Source organism: Odontesthes bonariensis, chromosome 20 (assembly GCF_027942865.1).
Source record: "Odontesthes bonariensis isolate fOdoBon6 chromosome 20, fOdoBon6.hap1, whole genome shotgun sequence".
Classification (NCBI taxonomy): Eukaryota; Metazoa; Chordata; class Actinopteri; order Atheriniformes; family Atherinopsidae; genus Odontesthes; species Odontesthes bonariensis.
Window position 1 is genome coordinate 803,341 of NC_134525.1, and position 19,874 is coordinate 823,214.

Here is a 19,874-nt window from a genome sequence, read left to right on the forward strand (position 1 = left end):
GCCCTAGGCTGAGGTTTGGGGCCATTTATTTTGTTTGTCTTCATGTTTGGGTTACATTCATCATCACACACTCTATTTTGAGTCAATGGATCGTATCTATTGTGCAATAGAACTTCAGGTGGCGGAGTGAGTGCTGGAGGTTTAGGTTTGGTGCTGGATTTACCTCTGCGACGGACAACATGAGACCAGATCCTGGCTGGGGTTGATGATTTGGGTTTGGCACCAACACTGTTCCAGTGGGAGATATCAGTCGGACTGTCTGGTTTGGGAGCTTCACCAGATATTCCAGAGTCATTTGGACAGATCCAGGGAAGTGTGTCAGCCAGGGCTGCAGTGTGAGATTCCACATCAGCTGTGATCCCGTGTAGAAAGATCTGAGTTAGTCCTTTGGCACATGAAGGCTCCACAGCCTGCGCAGGAGCTATAATAGAGTCAATAAATTCCTCGCTGTTACGAATGTCTTGCAGCGTTTCAATCCTCTTCTCGAGCTGTGCTACCTTCGCTAAGAGTAGCTCACACTGTGTGCAGCTCACTGATACTGCAGGGTTAGGAGACATTGGGCCTCATGCAAGAACCGTCCGTACGCACAGATTTGTTCTTAAATCGTCCGTACGAGTGATTTAAGAGAATTTGCGCATTCACCAATCTTTTCGTATTTTACGCTTTCTTTCAGGTACGAACAGAATTTACGAGTGATCCAGACCTGTCGTAGGAGTTTCGTAAAATAGTCCGCTGTTATTCAGATCACGTTTGCTTGACTAATGGATTGTATATTTAATTACTTTGAAGAAAACATAAATAAATATATACATTATACCCAACAATGATGCTGACATTATTCTGTTTGACTTAAAATATGCACTAATCGAAGGTTAATTTGAATCTGTATATAACGGGAAGCGTAACCAGCGGCTGACTTGCTACTTTTTGATGTCTTTAGCGCGTCAGGCTCTTGGAATAGACCGTGGAGACAGACGGCTGAGATCGCGATTTAGATTGCTACAAATATGCAGCTTGCTAGAGCCACAACTCCAGAGAGAAACACGCCGATCAAACGCCGATCAAACGCCGATCAAACCCAATTCCACCACACGCCCAGGTCCTCACCACCCTTGGATTTTTGGCCACTGGAACCTTTCAGAGGGAGATTGGAGACAGATCGGGGGTGTCCCAGTCCTCTGTGAGTCGTGCGCTCCCCTTGGTCATCAAAGCTCTCATCAGTTTATCACCCATGGTACATCAGATTCCCATACACCGCTGTCCAACAAGTGCAGATTAAGAGGGACTTTCATCCAGTTAAGTGGCTGGACTGCCAATCATAATTGGAGCACGAGACACATATACGCATCAAAGCCCCTCTGCTGTCATGGAGCGCACAGAGCAGCTGCAGGTGGGTGTGTCTCGATACCTCGTTCATGGCGCAATATTGCCATGAACGAGGGTCTCCACCTGAACCAGCCCAGGCAGACCAGAAGGCGTGATGCCAGAAGACCCCCCTCATGGACCATCCCATCAAAGAGCCATCATGATGAGGCAACAACTGATTGCACGGCTTTAGTTGCAGTCATCGTGCACCTGCCCATGGCGAGACGTTTTTTTAAGCCATTTTCATAAAAAAACTTTTTTTATTTTTATTTCGGTGACATGGTATTAACAGCACTCGTAATTGCTTCCCATTTCTTCACTTTAGCAGGTCCCGTCCACTACTGACACTGCTAAAATGACAGATTTTTCTTTTTGGATCTCTGAAAGCAGAACTTTAATCTCAGAGCCCGTAAAGTTGTTCTTTTTGCGCCTTGATGTCATTCTCATGACTCAACACTCAACACTTCCTGAAACAGGAGAGAGGAAGCACAGCTCCTTATATGGTATCATTTCGGGCGTGGAGTATGCAAATCTACTATCCTCGTGCACGTGAACTTAAGATACGCACGAGTGGGATTCATCATTTACGCAGGTCGTTTACACACTTTTTCCGAAGATAAGAGCGTTTGTTGAATCTGACGTGGCGTGTTCGTACGAGACCTTCTTACGAAAAAAGTGAGAGAAATTTAGAATAAAAATACGAAAATGTTCTTGCATGAGGCCCATTGTTCTGTCCGATTCTCTTTGTAAGCAGGAGGGCTAATACCGTTTACAAATATACAATTAAAAGAAAAAGAATAAAATTATATCCAAGACTTGTGAAAAGAAGTAGAATGATTTAAAAGCGAATAAAGCAGTAAGCAGCAGGAGGAAGCAGAGACACGTCTGCACTCTTCAGAAGCAGGAAGTATATAATAAATATATAATAAAAGTATATATTTAATGAATGTTGTTGAACTTTAACATCATTGTACAACATATGTATGTGTGCGGTCTGGAAATATATAGAAAAGCAATAAAATGTATCAGAAAATCTGCTCAGAATATCATTCAACGGTTAAATCAGAATAAACATTCATAAATAAACTGCCAAATGATTTAAAGTTTACCAGTACTATCCCTCACTTATGTACAAACTGTTACTTAAGCATAACACAACAACAGAAATGCAATATAATTGGTGGAGGAAACTGTACAAATTGCAACATAAAGTTAGCAGATGCAAAGCATGCTGAACAGCATTGGAGCCTCACATATCAAAGTAACCACACAAAATACTCCCATGTAACACAAACTGGAATAAATGGTCAACATATCCATGACTAAGAAGTAGAAAGCACTTACATGTCCTCAAGAACGCTCACAAGGGAAGAAAACCAGAGAAAGTCCATGCAGCTTCACACAGTCTGCTCACTTGCTGGTCTGCTGCTCTCTGTGTGGCTGAACATGCCCTGACCTGTTCAGCTGCGTTACTGCCTTTCACCAGTAGATGGCGTTTAACCTGCTGGCTTTCTCAGTTATTTATTTTGTACATAGGACTAGCTTAGTCCACAATAGTGTTTATTGATGGAAGCACCATTGATTTAATCATTGTGCCAACTTTAATAAATTCTATTGTTCTATTTTAAAGGAGGAGCTGTTTTCTGCTCATTGTGTGTGTTTCACTGTGAGAATCGCTGACTTTTTAAAAGCTCTTCTACATTTTAAAGTACACATGGAAGACATATTTGATTAGAATTGATCAACATGATATTGTTAGCCCGATTCTTTTATTGGAAGCCCAAGAACAAGCTGGAGAAGTCTGAAGTTAAACAAAGTATTCATTGGTGGTCACAAGTCAAGTATCAGCGCAGACTCGGAGAGACAGAGTTCTCGCATGAAATCCGTCCGACCAAGTCCCGATATCCAGAAACATTTCATATTTATGTTCACCTTTATCTCAGAGGTTGTACCTACACTTGACAACGTATCATTGAACATTTAATAGTGATTTGAGCAGGCCATCCACCGTCTTCGTCATGTTCTTTGGATGTGATAAGCGATGTGAGTGTGTGTGTGTGTGTTGTTTCAGGCGTGCATCTACTGCACCAGACCTATCTGTCCTAAGAGACGCTTTATCTGACCCAGTTATTTTATCCCGCTACGTCATCTTAAAGTCTTGGACATACATTGCGTTGTATGAGCAGAGTGTACCGTACAAACTAGGAACATAGATTATTTAGTGAACTACAGAATATGAATACATAAAGTCTAAGAATAAAGCCAATTTATAACAATATATTCTTCATTTAGATTGGAAGGCTGCGGGCTGTCAGAGGTCAGCTGTGCTTCTCTGGTCTCAGCTCTGAAGTCCAACCCCTCCCATCTGACAGAACTGGACCTGAGCAGGAACATGCTGCAGGACTCAGGAGTGAAGCAGCTGTGCAGCTTTCTGCAGAGTCCACACTGTGGCCTGAAGACTCTGAGGTCAGACACCATCTTTTAGCTGTGTGTTCACATGAATATGATGTAAGCTGTGCTGACATTAAATGGTAGATATAAGACGTTTAAAGATCCATATAGATGACCCCCCCCCCCCCCCCCCCAAATAAAGGTGTCTTCCCATTGAAAATCTTTGGGAAAATTGATGATAAACTGAATGAAATAAAACAGCATATCTGTGACAGCCATTAGCTGATGTGGCTTTGTGGAAGTGTTTACATCAAAGACTTAGGATGTAAAGGCTTTTACTGGTTTTCTGTTGTTTTTATGGGGATAAAAAGACAAAAATCATCAAAAAAGTTCATTATTTGGAATAGCTGTGTTCATATTTGTGTACAAGAATGAAGAAAATGATCAAAAAAGGACAAAAACTGACGCATCGACTGAGACTTCAGCAGGCACAAATGGAGGAAATGGACAATATTTAAGGCGAAAGATAGTGACAACAAATAGAGAATAACCTACTTATACCAGATAAGTCAGAAATTGATTAGAATAACGGCTCCCAAGTGAAAGTTCTGTGTAAAGCAATGTTCAGTGTGTAATGTTCATGTATGTAAAAATGTGAAAAATTCCAATAAACAGAAAATTAAAAAAAATAAAAAAAAAGGGACAAAAGCACTTGTAAACATGTTCAAGTTGTGTAATCTAAGATGCTGCCACACAGTACTACTCTCACTCATCACGTGCAAATTAGGTGATTAAATTGAACACTGCCCTCATAAACTGTAACGTTTGAGCTCTTTTTCACTTGTTCTGTTGGACTGTTTTAACCTGCATCCTGCTGGCTTCAGCTCACATGCTTTCTTCTTTATTCAGATTGCAGTGCTGCGGGTTGTCAGACGTCAGCTGTGCTTCTCTGGTCTCAGCTCTGAAATCTAACCCCTCCCATCTGACAGAACTGGACCTGAGGTACAACTACCTGCAGGAATCAGCAGCGAAGCAACTGTCTGATCTTGTGGAGAGTCCAGACTACAAACTGAAGACTCTGAGGTCAGTTCACTGGATGGAACTGTTGGAGGTCTTCATGTTTCCAGACACAATTTATTCTCCTGCATCTTCATTTATAATTTCTAGTTCATCAAATGTAAGAAAACACATTGAATCATTCTTTGATGCTGACACTAATATTTAAGGCCTGCAAAGATATAAAAGCTCATCTGATTCCATTTTTTCGACATGTTTTTGTGTTTCATTCAGATTTGAGCACTGCAGTTTGTCAGAGATCAGCTGTGCTCCTCTGGCCTCGGCTTTGGAGTCCGACCCCTCCAACCTGACAGAACTGGACCTGAGTGAGAACACCATAAAGGATTCAGAAGTGAAACAGCTGTGTGGTTTTCTGGGAAGTCCACTCTGCAGACTGAAGACTCTGAGGTCAGACGCCACCTTTTAGTTGTGTTCCAACATTAATGTGATGTGAAAGCTGTGTTGCCACTAAACTTTACACATTAGACTGATGTTATACTGATCCACACTGAGGACCATCACAGTGAGTCTGTTTTTCAGTGTTTTTTCTCCTAAGCATCTGAACATGCAGCAGAGGATCAGCATCATAATGAGATGTGTTGGATGAGAAGATGGAACAAAGTCTCAGCATCCTGCAGTCCTAAAGATGGAGAAAAACAAATCTCCAGCTTCATTATAACATCTATAAAGAGAAACTTCACTCTTATAATTTACAACTGAGGAATGCCAGAAAGTCCTACTTCTCTGACATCACCAAAAATTGGTGATGAAACAACTCCACCGCTGCATCAAGAGTGTACAGCACTGAGAGAGACGGCGGAGAAGTGAAGCCCAAGCAAAGTTTGATCGCCGATGCGTTCAGTAGCGTTACGCCATACGAGTCCACGTCCACCCGGCACAAAGACCTTACAGATGCTGTCACATACCACATGCTGCCCGTGCACACCGTCACAAACTGTCAGAAAATGCTTCGGACGCTGGACAAACGTTACAAAATACCATCCCCAACAGATTTTAATCAAGTGGCCGTTCCAAAAATCTACAACCAATGTAAAATGAATGTTGAATCCGAGCTCCGTGAAATTGAACTTTCAGCCACAACCACGGAGCTGTGGCTTCAGCTCACATGTTTTATTCTTTATTCAGATTGGAGCGCTGCAGGTTGTCAGAGATCAGCTGGGCTTCTCTGTTCTCTGCTCTGAAGTCCAACCCCTCCCATCTGACAGAACTGGACCTGAGCTGGAACACCATCAGTGACTCTTTAGCGAAGGAGCTGAGCAGCTTTCTGCAGAGTCCACACTGTGGACTGAAGACTCTGAGGTCAGACACCATGTTTTAGTTGTTTGTTCAGATTAATATGATGTGAAAGTTGTGCTGGTCTTCATGGTAAAGTCTGTTTTCTTCTTCAGGGCTTTAGTTGATGAAATGATGATTTATTAAATAATAAGAAAACAGTGAATCTGTCAGACAGAAACAAATCTAGAATCACTGGCTGATGCTTCCAGAGCTCCAGAGTTGGTGAATATTTCTGTCTGAAACAACAACAAGAGTTTGGAGCAGCAAAACTCCAAAAGCCCGTTAATCAGCTGATACTAACAAACTCCCCTCCAACTCTGTTGGAAATGAACAATCTGTGACTTGGTTAGAAAACAGCTTTCATCACAGCAGCAGTTCTCTTCAGTCAGATTCATTCATGATGACAAAACGCAGCCAGAAAGCTTCTCCCACTGATAATTTCACTGATTATTACTGAGCAGCCATGCAGGAGGGAGGCAGGGACTGCTTCATCTCTGCAGATACATGCTGTTCTGTTCCCCTGCTGGCTTTATTGGAGCTGTTTTCATCTGTTTCATTCATTTATGAGGAGAACATTGAGTTTCTGTGAATAACGTGTGTGAATGTAGGCTGAAAAACAGCAGATCAGGAACATGAAGCTTCATCAGTTTCTCTGAGAAACTAAAAAATGGTTTTCAACATGAAAAAAGTGCAGCAGGATTTTATTTCACTTTCAGAGTCAATTTCATTCAGTTTTTTATTTCCACTTAAGTATATCTGCTCATATTTCAGATGTTTTCACATTCAGAAACTTTCTGTCAAGTTCAAAACTTTTTTTCAATTTTAAAAATCAGAAAAATCTGAAAATTAAAATCTGAAACTGAAGGAAAAAAATTCAAACACGAAAAAACACATAAAATCAGATTTGAAATGAGAAATGCATCAAATAATCTACAATCAAATAACATCAAAGTAAAATCATGTGTTTTAACTTTGAATGAAATTTCTTTTTACAGAATGAGACTTGACTTTCAGTCTCAACTGATGGAAAAAGTCATATTTGGGCCAGTTAAACTCATGTAGAAGCAGCTTTGGTAGCGAGCATCTGTACTGATCTGCTCATTAGTCCAGTGTTTGGATTTCCTGAAGATGAGTCTCTAAGCTGAGCTGCTGCCGGCTGTGTTTCTGTCTGCTGCTAAATCATGTGACTCTGATGGAAGCTGGGATGTTTAAAGACTGAATGGAAACACTGAACTGAACACTCTGACTCCTCTTGACTTCAGCTTTGTAGCTTCCTGCTGGAGATGGGGAGGTCTCCCAACCATCAGCCTCAAACTGCACTGATTCTGATAGTTAGTCAAAGCGTCCATCAGCATCCATTAATCAGCCAAACTGATCAATCAGTCCACCTCTGGATGCTTCCAACACTTTCCTAAGGCTCTGTAATGTTTGGCCTGACTGAAATATTCAAACACAACAAGTCACAGTAACAAGTTCTGCTGCTGTCCACTCTTTAAAGAAGTTTGATTCCATGATTCCATTAAACATCACTGCACCATGGTTTTGTGCCTTTAATGTAGCATATACGTTAGTAAAATATGTATTGTAATAATAACGTATGGCTGATATGTATACCCAGGCTAGTATCAGAAGGTTAGATTCTACTCAAGGAGAGAGGAGACGAGACTGGAGATAGGTTGCAAATGAAAGGTACCATGTATTGAGACAACACAAGACAAAACAACAGTAAACATTTAGAATCATTGAATAAATGAATGAAATGGCCATTCATAATAGATAGTCAGTTCACTAGACAAAACAAAAGCCAACGTATAATTGCAAATAAATAATGGTGTAAATGTTCAACAACATGTGGCTGTGGCGTGAAACCACATGCCAAAAAGTCCAGCCTTTGCACAGCTCTGAAGGAGCAAAACTGTTCATACAAGCCCAAAATCCAAGGGAAGGGTTCGTGAGGGAAGTGCGTGTTTGTGTGTTGGGGCTGTAGAACGGAGTGTAAGGTGTGAGAGGGGGCAAGTTTGCTGCAAGAGCCTCCTACCAGCCCATGGAGGTAGGTGCAAGTCGGTTGAGCTCAGAGGCTAGTTCAGGTTTCTTTTAGCTCGCCATCAGGGACCTGGTCTGTATAATAGAAACAGGACCACTCAATACAAATTGTCTGTCTATATATAAATTACAATAATAAATAACTTGTAATCTATCATAATCAATCCATGTGTACACAAAATAAAGTTAGTCAATATGCAAGTCATAATGTAATAAATCATTTGTATAAATTACTATTGCACATAAGATTCTGCATTAAATTAAGACATTGACTAAATGCTTAATAAAATAATTTACATTCAATTAGAAAGTGCATAGTGCTAATACACATTCAATACATTTAAAAGTTTGATAGCAGACAGCACCTAAAGTGCTAATGCTTGGAAACAGTCAATATGACACAATGTTAAGGCTAAAAGTGCCACAATGTACCTAGAAATAGTTAAACAGTATTATATCGATGTATTGTCCAAATCAACATGATCGGGATTAAATTTAGATCATAATAAGTGCAAAAATAAGTGTAGAAAGTTGGCATAAGTGTTAACAATGCTAACCGGACCCATTAAAACACAGGGAGCGGCTAATGCTAAGCTAAGATGCAAACAAATGCAAAGCTTACCAATTCCACGCGTTTTGTTAAACCAACACTCCTATACAGCACTTTGGGACATGGTAGCTCGGCTCCTACGATTAGGTAATGCATAGTATAAGAGATCAATGCTCAATAAAAGTGAAGAACAAAGTAAAACAAGTTAATAGCGTACCTGCAGCAAACAAATCAAGGCTTCTCTCGTATTTCCCGGCACTTCCTGACTGAGGTAATATAGCCGGCTAATTGGCTGGCTACGGTCACGTGACCGGTACGCAGAGCACGGGGGAAAACAAAGATTGTGTAAACAGGATGAATCACTCGGTTGAAAAATATAATTGAGTAAAATGATGTATACACTACAGATTTTTACTCGTGTTACATTAACATTCAATAAAACACTGAACCTGATCTTTATTTCTATCAGTTTGTTCCCATTTGCTCCAAAGTTGCTCCTGACATGTTTGTTTTCTTTGAAACTTGAATCATTTGGCTGCACAACATGAGTTTGTATGGATGGAGCCACTGGTGGAGCTGGCAGAGTGTAAGAGCTGAAGTCACTCCGTCTTTATTGAAGCAGCAGCATGTTGTCATTAATATTAATGAGAGCTCTTTTTCACTTGTTCTGTTGGACTGTTTTAACCTGCATCCTGTTGGCTTCAGCTCACATGTTTTATTCTTTATTCAGATTGGGGAGCTGCAGGTTGTCAGAGATCAGCTGTGCTTCTCTGTTCTCTGCTCTGAAGTCCAACCCCTCCCATCTGACAGAACTGAACCTGAGCAGGAACACCATCAGAGACTCTGCAGCGAAGGAGCTGAGCAGCTTTCTGCAGAGTCCTCACTGTGGACTGAAGACTCTGAGGTCAGACACCATGTTTTAGTTGTTTGTTCAGATTAATATGATGTGAAAGTTGTGCTGGTCTTCATGGTAAAGTCTGTTTTCTTCTTCAGGGCTTTAGTTGATGAAATGATGATTTATTAAATAATAAGAAAACAGTGAATCTGTCAGACAGAAACAAATCTAGAATCACTGGCTGATGCTTCCAGAGCTCCAGAGTTGGTGAATATTTCTGTCTGAAACAACAACAACAGTTTGGAGCAGCAAAACTCCAAAAGCCCGTTAATCAGCTGATACTAACAAACTCCCCTCCAACTCTGTTGGAAATGAACAATCTTTGACTTGGTTAGAAAACAGCTTTCATCACAGCAGCAGTTCTCTTCAGTCAGATTCATTCATGATGACAAAACGCAGCCAGAAAGCTTCTCCCACTGATAATTTCACTGATTATTACTGAGCAGCCATGCAGGAGGGAGGCAGGGACTGCTTCATCTCTGCAGATACATGCTGTTCTGTTCCCCTGCTGGCTTTATTGGAGCTGTTTTCATCTGTTTCTCTGAGAAACTAAAAAATGGTTTAACATGAAAAAAGTGCAGCAGGATTTTATTTCACTTTCAGAGTCAATTTCATTCAGTTTTTTATTTCCACTTTAGTATATCTGCTCATATTTCAGATGTTTTCACATTCAGAAACTTTCTGTCAAGTTCAAAACTTTTTTTCAATTTTAAAAATCAGAAAAATCTGAAAATTAAAATCTGAAACTGAAGGAAAAAAATTCAAACACGAAAAAACACATAAAATCAGATTTGAAATGAGAAATGCATCAAATAATCTACAATCAAATAACATCAAAGTAAACTCATCTGCTTTAACTTTGAATGAAATTTCTTTTTACAGAATGAGACTTGACTTTCAGTCTCAACTGATGGAAAAAGTCATATTTGGGCCAGTTAAACTCATGTAGAAGCAGCTTTGGTAGCGAGCATCTGTACTGATCTGCTCATTAGTCCAGTGTTTGGATTTCCTGAAGATGAGTCTCTAAGCTGAGCTGCTGCCGGCTGTGTTTCTGTCTGCTGCTAAATCATGTGACTCTGATGGAAGCTGTGATGTTTAAAGACTGAATGGAAACACTGAACTGAACACTCTGACTCCTCTTGACTTCAGCTTTGTAGCTTCCTGCTGGAGATGGGGGAGGTCTCCCAACCATCAGCCTCAAACTGCACTGATTCTGATAGTTAGTCAAAGCGTCCATCAGCATCCATTAATCAGCCAAACTGATCAATCAGTCCACCTCTGGATGCTTCCAACACTTTTCTAAGGCTCTGTAATGTTTGGCCTGACTGAAATATTCAAACACAACAAGTCACAGTAACAAGTTCTGCTGCTGTCCACTCTTTAAAGAAGTTTGATTCCATGATTCCATTAAACATCACTGCACCATGTTTGTGTGCCTTTAACCTTCAATAAAACAGTGAACCTGATCTCCATTTCTATCAGTTTGTTCCCATTTGCTCCAAAGTTGCTCCTGACATGTTTGTTTTCTTTGAAACTTGAATCATTTGGCTGCACAACATGAGTTTGTATGGATGGAGCCACTGGTGGAGCTGGCAGAGTGTAAGAGCTGAAGTCACTCCGTCTTTATTGAAGCAGCAGCATGTTGTCATTAATATTAATGAGAGCTCTTTTTCACTTGTTCTGTTGGACTGTTTTAACCTGCATCCTGTTGGCTTCAGCTCACATGTTTTATTCTTTATTCAGATTGGGGAGCTGCAGTTTGTCAGAGAGCAGCTGTGCTTCTGTGGTCTCTGCTCTGAAGTCCAACCCCTCCTCCCATCTGACAGAACTGGACCTGAGCGGGAACACCATCAGAGACTCTGCAGCGAAGGAGCTGAGCAGCTTTCTGCAGAGTCCTCACTGTGGACTGAAGACTCTGAGGTCAGACACCATGTTTTAGTTGTTTGTTCAGATTAATATGATGTGAAAGTTGTGCTGGTCTTCATGGTAAAGTCTGTTTTCTTCTTCAGGGCTTTAGTTGATGAAATGATGATTTATTAAATAATAAGAAAACAGTGAATCTGTCAGACAGAAACAAATCTAGAATCACTGGCTGATGCTTCCAGAGCTCCAGAGTTGGTGAATATTTCTGGCTGAAACAACAACAACAGTTTGGAGCAGCAAAACTCCAAAAGCCCGTTAATCAGCTGATACTAACAAACTCCCCTCCAACTCTGTTGGAAATGAACAATCTGTGACTTGGTTAGAAAGCAGCTTTCATCACAGCAGCAGTTCTCTTCAGTCAGATTCATTCATGATGACAAAACGCAGCCAGAAAGCTTCTCCCACTGATAATTTAAAGGAAATCTCTTTCAGTTTGGACCTTTTTGCTCCACTTAATTTATTTAAATGATAAATTAGCTAAAAGTGGAAAAGTCCTGCAGCAAAAAGGGTTTTTGCATTAACTCCAAATTTATAACAACGCCAAGTTTATAGGCCACACAGAGAGAATGCCAAGCTACCACCAAACCACCAAGTTCCTTTTATTCTTTATTAGTAATTCTGTTCCCATGTGGGACTGAATGTGGAGCTGAATGAAAATGATAGCATTCAGCTTTGGTAGCACACATTGAGATTTCTCCCACTGGGTCTCCAGTGGAACGTGGTGGAGCAGCACAGATGTTGGCCTTCAGGCTCCAGGCACCCCCCCTCCGTCCCTCTCACTTTCTTTTCTCAGATCAATCTCTTCAACCTCACATCTAATAACAAGAAACTTAAAGTGTTTCATGAAAGCAACATATTTCTGTTTCTAAAGCAACGGTTTAGTCCAAATCCTGACTGTTTTCAGCACCAAATCATCCTTCTTCATCCACTGACATTGAACAATGTGTTCTTCTCTCTGGTTTGTATCAGAACATTCCAAGAAAAACAAAGTATCAGGAGCAGGGAAAAGGCATAATTCCTTCTTTTTTTGTCTTAAAAGAAGACAACTGTAAGTGTGCAACGTATTTTCATACAAAGTAACTGACTCTAAAGACACAAAAGCTGGTGTAACACTCTCCCCATTATCATCAATGACCCTAAGAGGGGGGAGCAGAGCCGGGTGGGCCAGAGGAGTGTGAGGTGAGGACAGAGAACAGGGAAAAGAATGATCTTTATTCATTTAAAATGCTCTCATATTTCCTTTATAACTGAATCTAGGATCACCAGATGGAGGCAGTTTATAACTGAAGATTACTAAGTGTTTCAACACCTCAGGTGTTCACATTGAAGGCATCGAGCTTATTCATGTTGTTTTTTCTGCATAACTCTCATTCTAATGATATAGATACATATTTGCTGTACAAAGCTTTATTGAAAACTTTAAAAGTTCACTATTCAGAAAAATGTGACACCCGTTCAGCTAATTGTGTTGTGCAGGTTCAAGTCAACGTGTATTTTAATCTGGCAACAACTGGCCTCTAAAGATGGTTCCAGATTGAGAATATTGTCATAGAGCTGTTTGTTCCCCCATTTTACAACATAATCAGGCAGCCATTTTTACCTGTGAGCCTCTCCAGTCCATCAGGACTTAACTGAGGGCTTCAGTGGGAACTGACTTTCATTCCACCTTAATTATTCCAAATGTAACTGCATCAGATGATGAGAGGATTTATAAAACTGTCATTAACCGTGTTGAGTTGGTTCCTTTTTAGGGGTTTCAGCTAAAGTGGTTTCAGTGCTTCCACAATGTTCCCTAAATAAAAGCTTACTTGGATTTTCAGAAGTGAACTTGAATTTATTTCCATACTTTTAAAGATGTAATCAGAAGATCTCAGACAGTTTGCAGATCTCTAAGTTTTCATTTCACCACGTAAGCACAGAACATTATCAGAAAGTATAAGAGAATCCCACAAAAGTTCAAGACATTCATTCTAATTGTAATATTTTTCATTTCTTTCTTTAAACAAACACAAAAACTGAATTAAAAAAGAAAATATGGAGAAATCAAAATAAAATGAAGAAATAAATGATTTGGAGGGATTAAATAGATCAACATTGCAAAGGAAAGTAATACAGGAATAATAAATCAAAATAAGCAAAATAAATACATTCTAATTGTAAAAATGTATTCAATTCAAAACTGAGTCACAAAGTAAATAAATAGCAACATTAGCACAATTAAACCAACAAACAATAGAATTAAGGCAGAAAAATGACATTCTTTATCTTTGTTTAGGCACAAATTCTGTTTTTTATTATTATTTTACTTGAATTTATCATCTTACAAACTAATTTATTGAACTATTTATATATTTTGTATATATTTCAGATTATGGCTGTTTCAGTCCTCCATAGAGGAGAGCCCAGAAGTAATAAGTGATCACCTTTTTTTTCCAATAACACCATTAACCCATAGTCTGTAATGTTCACTGTCACGGCCCGGCTCCTGAACATAAAACAGAGACGAACACAAGGGGTTAAACAAGTTGTTCATTGTTAAAAGCCAGCCCGCGTTAACTCTCAGCACACACATCAAGCAGCATGAGTGTTGGGAGTCCACACTGTGAACAGGAGACTCTGGGCTCAGTTCCCTGCCTGTAAATATAGCATCATTTCTATGTCAAACCTATAAAATGTCATTTTGTTTCCTAAATTTCAATTTTGAAATTCAGAAAAATCTGAAAATTAAAATCTGAAACTGAAGGAAAAAAATTCAAACACGAAAAAACACATAAAATAAGATTTGAAATGAGAAATGCATCAAATAATCTACAATCAAATAACATCAAAGTAAAATCATCTGCTTTAACTTTGAATGAAATTTCTTTTTACAGAATGAGACTTGACTTTCAGTTTCAACTGATGGAAAAAGTAATATTTGGGCCCAGTTAAACTCCATGTAGAAACAGCTTTGGTAGCGAGCATCTGTACTGATCTGCTCATTAGTCCAGTGTTTGGATTTCCTGAAGATGAGTCTCTAAGCTGAGCTGCTGTGTTTCTGTCTGCTGCTAAATCATGTGACTCTGATGGAAGCTGGGATGTTTAAAGACTGAATGGAAACACTGAACTGAACACTCTGACTCCTCTTGACTTCAGCTTTGTAGCTTCCTGCTGGAGATGGAGGAGGTCTCCCAACCATCAGCCTCAAACTGCACTGATTCTGATAGTTAGTCAAAGCGTCCATCAGCATCCATTAATCAGCCAAACTGATCAATCAGTCCACCTCTGGATGCTTCCAACACTTTTCTAAGGCTCTGTAATGTTTGCACTGACTGAAATATTCAAACACAACAAGTCACAGTAACAAGTTCTGCTGCTGTCCACTCTTTAAAGAAGTTTGATTCCATTAAACATCACTGCACCATGTTTTTGTGCCTTTAACCTTCAATAAAACACTGAACCTGATCTTTATTTCTATCAGTTTGTTCCCATTTGCTCCAAAGTTGCTCCTGACATGTTTGTTTTCTGTGAAACTTGAATCATTTGGCTGCACAACATGAGTTTGTATGGATGGAGCCACTGGTGGAGCTGGCAGAGTGTAAGAGCTGAAGTCACTCCGTCTTTATTGAAGCAGCAGCATGTTGTCATTAATATTAATGAGAGCTCTTTTTCACTTGTTCTGTTTTAACCTGCATCCTGTTGGCTTCAGCTCACATGTTTTATTCTTTATTCAGATTGTGGGACTGCAGTTTGTCAGAGATCAGCTGTGCTTCTCTGGTCTCTGCTCTGAAGTCCAACCCCTCCCATCTGACAGAACTGGACCTGAGCAGGAACACCATCAGTGACTCTGCAGCGAAGGAGCTGAGCAGCTTTCTGCAGAGTCCTCACTGTGGACTGAAGACTCTGAGGTCAGACACCATGTTTTAGTTGTGTGTTCAGATTAATATGATGTGAAAGTTGTGCTGGTCTTCATGGTAAAGTCTGTTTTCTTCTTCAGGGCTTTAGTTGATGAAATGATGATTTATTAAATAATAAGAAAACAGTGAATCTGTCAGACAGAAACAAATCTAGAATCACTGGCTGATGCTTCCAGAGCTCCAGAGTTGGTGAATATTTCTGTCTGAAACAACAACAACAGTTTGGAGCAGCAAAACTCCAAAAGCCCGTTAATCAGCTGATACTAACAAACTCCCCTCCAACTCTGTTGGAAATGAACAATCTTTGACTTGGTTAGAAAGCAGCTTTCATCACAGCAGCAGTTCTCTTCAGTCAGATTCATTCATGATGACAAAACGCAGCCAGAAAGCTTCTCCCACTAATAATTTAAAGGAAATCTCTTTCAGTTTGGACCTTTTTGCTCCACTTAATTTATTTAAATGATAAATTAGCTAAAAGTGGAAAAGTCCTGCAGCAAAAAGGGTTTTTGCAATAACTCCAAATTTATAACAACACCAAGTTTATAGGCCACACAGAGAGAATGCCAAGCTAGCACCAAACCACCAAGTTCCTTTTATTCTTTATTAGTAATTCTGTTCCCATGTGGGACTGAATGTGGAGCTGAATGAAAATGATAGCATTCAGCTTTGGTAGCACACATTGAGATTTCTCCCACTGGGTCTCCAGTGGAACGTGGTGGAGCAGCACAGATGTTGGCCTTCAGGCTCCAGGCACCCCCCCTCCGTCCCTCTCACTTTCTTTTCTCAGATCAATCTCTTCAACCTCACATCTAATAACAAGAAACTTAAAGTGTTTCATGAAAGCAACATATTTCTGTTTCTAAGGCAACGGTTTAGTCCAAATCCTGACTGTTTTCAGCACCAAATCATCCTTCTTCATCCACTGACATTGAACAATGTGTTCTTCTCTCTGGTTTGTATCAGAACATTCCAAGAAAAACAAAGTATCAGGAGCAGGGAAAAGGCATAATTCCTTCTTTTTTTGTCTTAAAAGAAGACAACTGTAAGTGTGCAACGTATTTTCATACAAAGTAACTGACTCTAAAGACACAAAAGCTGGTGTAACACTCTCCCCATTATCATCAATGACCCTAAGAGGGGGGAGCAGAGCCGGGTGGGCCAGAGGAGTGTGAGGTGAGGACAGAGAACAGGGAAAACAATGATCTTTATTCATTTAAAATGCTCTCATATTTCCTTTATAACTGAATCTAGTATCACCAGATGGAGGCAGTTTATAACTGAAGATTACTAAGTGTTTCAACACCTCAGGTGTTCACATTGAAGGCATCGGGCTTATTCATGTTGTTTTTTCTGCATAACTCTCACATTCTAATGATATAGATACATATTTGCTGTACAAAGCTTTATTGAAAACTTTAAAAGTTCACTATTCAGAAAAATGTGACACCCGTTCAGCTAATTGTGTTGTGCAGGTTCAAGTCAACGTGTATTTTAATCTGGCAACAACTGGCCTCTAAAGATGGTTCCAGATTGAGAATATTGTCATAGAGCTGTTTGTTCCCCCATTTTACAACATAATCAGGCAGCCATTTTTACCTGTGAGCCTCTCCAGTCCATCAGGACTTAACTGAGGGCTTCAGTGGGAACTGACTTTCATTCCACCTTAATTATTCCAAATGTAACTGCATCAGATGATGAGAGGATTTATAAAACTGTCATTAACCGTGTTGAGTTGTTCCTTTTTGGGGGTTTCAGCTAAAGTGGTTTCAGTGCTTCCAGAATGTTCCCTAAATAAAAGCTTAGTTCAAGAAATTCATTCTCATTGTAAAAATGTATTCAATTCAAAACTGAGTCACAAAGTAAATAAATAGCAACATTAGCACAATTAAACCAACAAACAATAGAATTAAGGCAGAAAAATGACATTCTTTATCTTTGTTTAGGCACAAATTCTGTTTTTTATTATTATTTTAGTTGAATTTATCATCTTACAAACTAATTTATCGAACTATTTATATATTTTGTATATATTTCAGATTATGGCAGTTTCAGTCCTCCATAGAGGAGAGCCCAGAAGTAACAAGTGATCACCTTTTTTTTCCAATAACACCATTAACCCATAGTCTGTAATGTTCACTGTCACGGCCCGGCTCCTGAACATAAAACAGAGACGAACACAAGGGGTTAAACAAGTTGTTCATTGTTAAAAGCCAGCCCGCGTTAACTCTCAGCACACACATCAAGCAGCATGAGTGTTGGGAGTCCACACTGTGAACAGGAGACTCTGGGCTCAGTTCCCTGCCTGTAAATATAGCATCATTTCTATGTCAAACCTATAAAATGTCATTTTGTTTCCTAAATTTCAATTTTGAAAATCAGAAAAATCTGAAAAAAAATTTGAAACTGAAGGAAAAAAAATTCAAACACGAAAAAACACATAAAATCAGATTTGAAATGAGAAATGCATCAAATAATCTACAATCAAATAACATCAAAGTAAAATCATCTGTTTTAACTTTGAATGAAATTTCTTTTTACAGAATGAGACTTGACTTTCAGTCTCAACTGATGGAAAAAGTCATATTTGGGCCAGTTAAACTCATGTAGAAGCAGCTTTGGTAGCGAGCATCTGTACTGATCTGCTCATTAGTCCAGTGTTTGGATTTCCTGAAGATGAGTCTCTAAGCTGAGCTGCTGTGTTTCTGTCTGCTGCTAAATCATGTGACTCTGATGGAAGCTGTGATGTTTAAAGACTGAATGGAAACACTGAACTGAACACTCTGACTCCTCTTGACTTCAGCTTTGTAGCTTCCTGCTGGAGATGGGGGAGGTCTCCCAACCATCAGCCTCAAACTGCACTGATTCTGATAGTTAGTCAAAGCGTCCATCAGCATCCATTAATCAGCCAAACTGATCAATCAGTCCACCTCTGGATGCTTCCAACACTTTCCTAAGGCTCTGTAATGTTTGCACTGACTGAAATATTCAAACACAACAAGTCACAGTAACAAGTTCTGCTGCTGTCCACTCTTTAAAGAAGTTTGATTCCATGATTCCATTAAACATCACTGCACCATGTTTTTGTGCCTTTAATGTAGCATATACGCTAGTAAAATATGTATTGTATTAATAACGTATGGCTGATATGTATACCCAGGCTAGTATCAGAAGGTTAGATTCTACTCAAGGAGAGAGGAGACGAGACTGGAGATAGGTTGCAAATAAAAGGTACCGTGTATTGAGACAACACAAGACAAAACAACAGTAAACATTTAGAATCAGTGAATAAATGAATGAAATGGCCATTCATAATAGATAGTCAGTTCACTAGACAAAACAAAAGCCAACGTATAATTGCAAATAAATAATGGTGTAAATGTTCAACAACATGTGGCTGTGGCGTGAAACCACATGCCAAGAAGTCCAGCCTTTGCACAGCTCTGAAGGAGCAAAACTGTTCATACAAGCCCAAAATCCAAGGGAAGGGTTCGTGAGGGAAGTGTGTGTTTGTGTGTTGGGGCTGTAGAACGGAGTGTAAGGTGTGAGAGGGGGCAAGTTTGCTGCAAGAGCCTCCTACCAGCCCATGGAGGTAGGTGCAAGTCGGTTGAGCTCAGAGGCTAGTTCAGGTTTCTTTTAGCTCGCCATCAGGGACCTGGTCTGTATAATAGAAACAGGACCACTCAATACAAATTGTCTGTCTATATATAAATTACAATAATAAATAACTTGTAATCTATCATAATCAATCCATGTGGACACAAAATAAAGTTAGTCAATATGCAAGTCATAATGTAATAAATCATTTGTATAAATTACTATTGCACATAAGATTCTGCATTAAATTAAGACATTGACTAAATGCTTAATAAAATAATTTACATTCAATTAGAAAGTGCATAGTGCTAATACACATTCAATACATTTAAAAGTTTGATAGCAGACAGCATCTAAAGTGCTAATGCTTGGAAACAGTCAATATGACACAATGTTAAGGCTAAAAGTGCCACAATGTACCTAGAAATAGTTAGACAGTATTATATCGATGTATTGTCCAAATCAACATGATCGGGATTAAGTTTAGATCATAATAAGTGCAAAAATAAGTGTAGAAAGTTGGCATAAGTGTTAACAATGCTAACCGGACCCATTAAAACACAGGGAGCGGCTAATGCTAAGCTAAGATGCAAACAAATGCAAAGCTTACCAATTCCACGCGTTTTGTTAAACCAACACTCCTATACAGCACTTTGGGACATGGTAGCTCGGCTCCTACGATTAGGTAATGCATAGTATAAGAGATCAATGCTCAATAAAAGTGAAGAACAAAGTAAAACAAGTTAATAGCGTACCTGCAGCAAACAAATCAAGGCTTCTCTCGTATTTCCCGGCACTTCCTGACTGAGGTAATATAGCCGGCTAATTGGCTGGCTACGGTCACGTGACCGGTACGCAGAGCACG

At 39.5% G+C, this 19,874-nt stretch overlaps 2 protein-coding genes across 2 annotated transcripts in view; both read left to right on the forward strand.

The window, feature by feature from the left end:
* Window positions 1-19,874, forward strand: part of LOC142370210 (uncharacterized) — a 78,232-nt gene that overhangs the window by 41,220 nt on the left and 17,138 nt on the right. The window contains exons 12-13 of the mRNA XM_075452689.1: window positions 3,658-3,831; window positions 15,233-15,406. Of these exons, the coding sequence (XP_075308804.1) occupies window positions 3,658-3,831; window positions 15,233-15,406 (348 nt within the window). The remainder of the gene's footprint in view (window positions 1-3,657; window positions 3,832-15,232; window positions 15,407-19,874) is intronic.
* LOC142370436 (ribonuclease inhibitor-like) lies at window positions 4,500-11,638 on the forward strand. The gene is made up of 5 exons (XM_075453014.1): window positions 4,500-4,512; window positions 4,746-4,839; window positions 5,047-5,220; window positions 9,432-9,605; window positions 11,340-11,638. The coding sequence occupies exons 1-5, from the start codon at window positions 4,500-4,502 to the stop codon at window positions 11,533-11,535; spliced, it is 651 nt and encodes a 216-aa protein (XP_075309129.1). The 3' UTR covers window positions 11,536-11,638.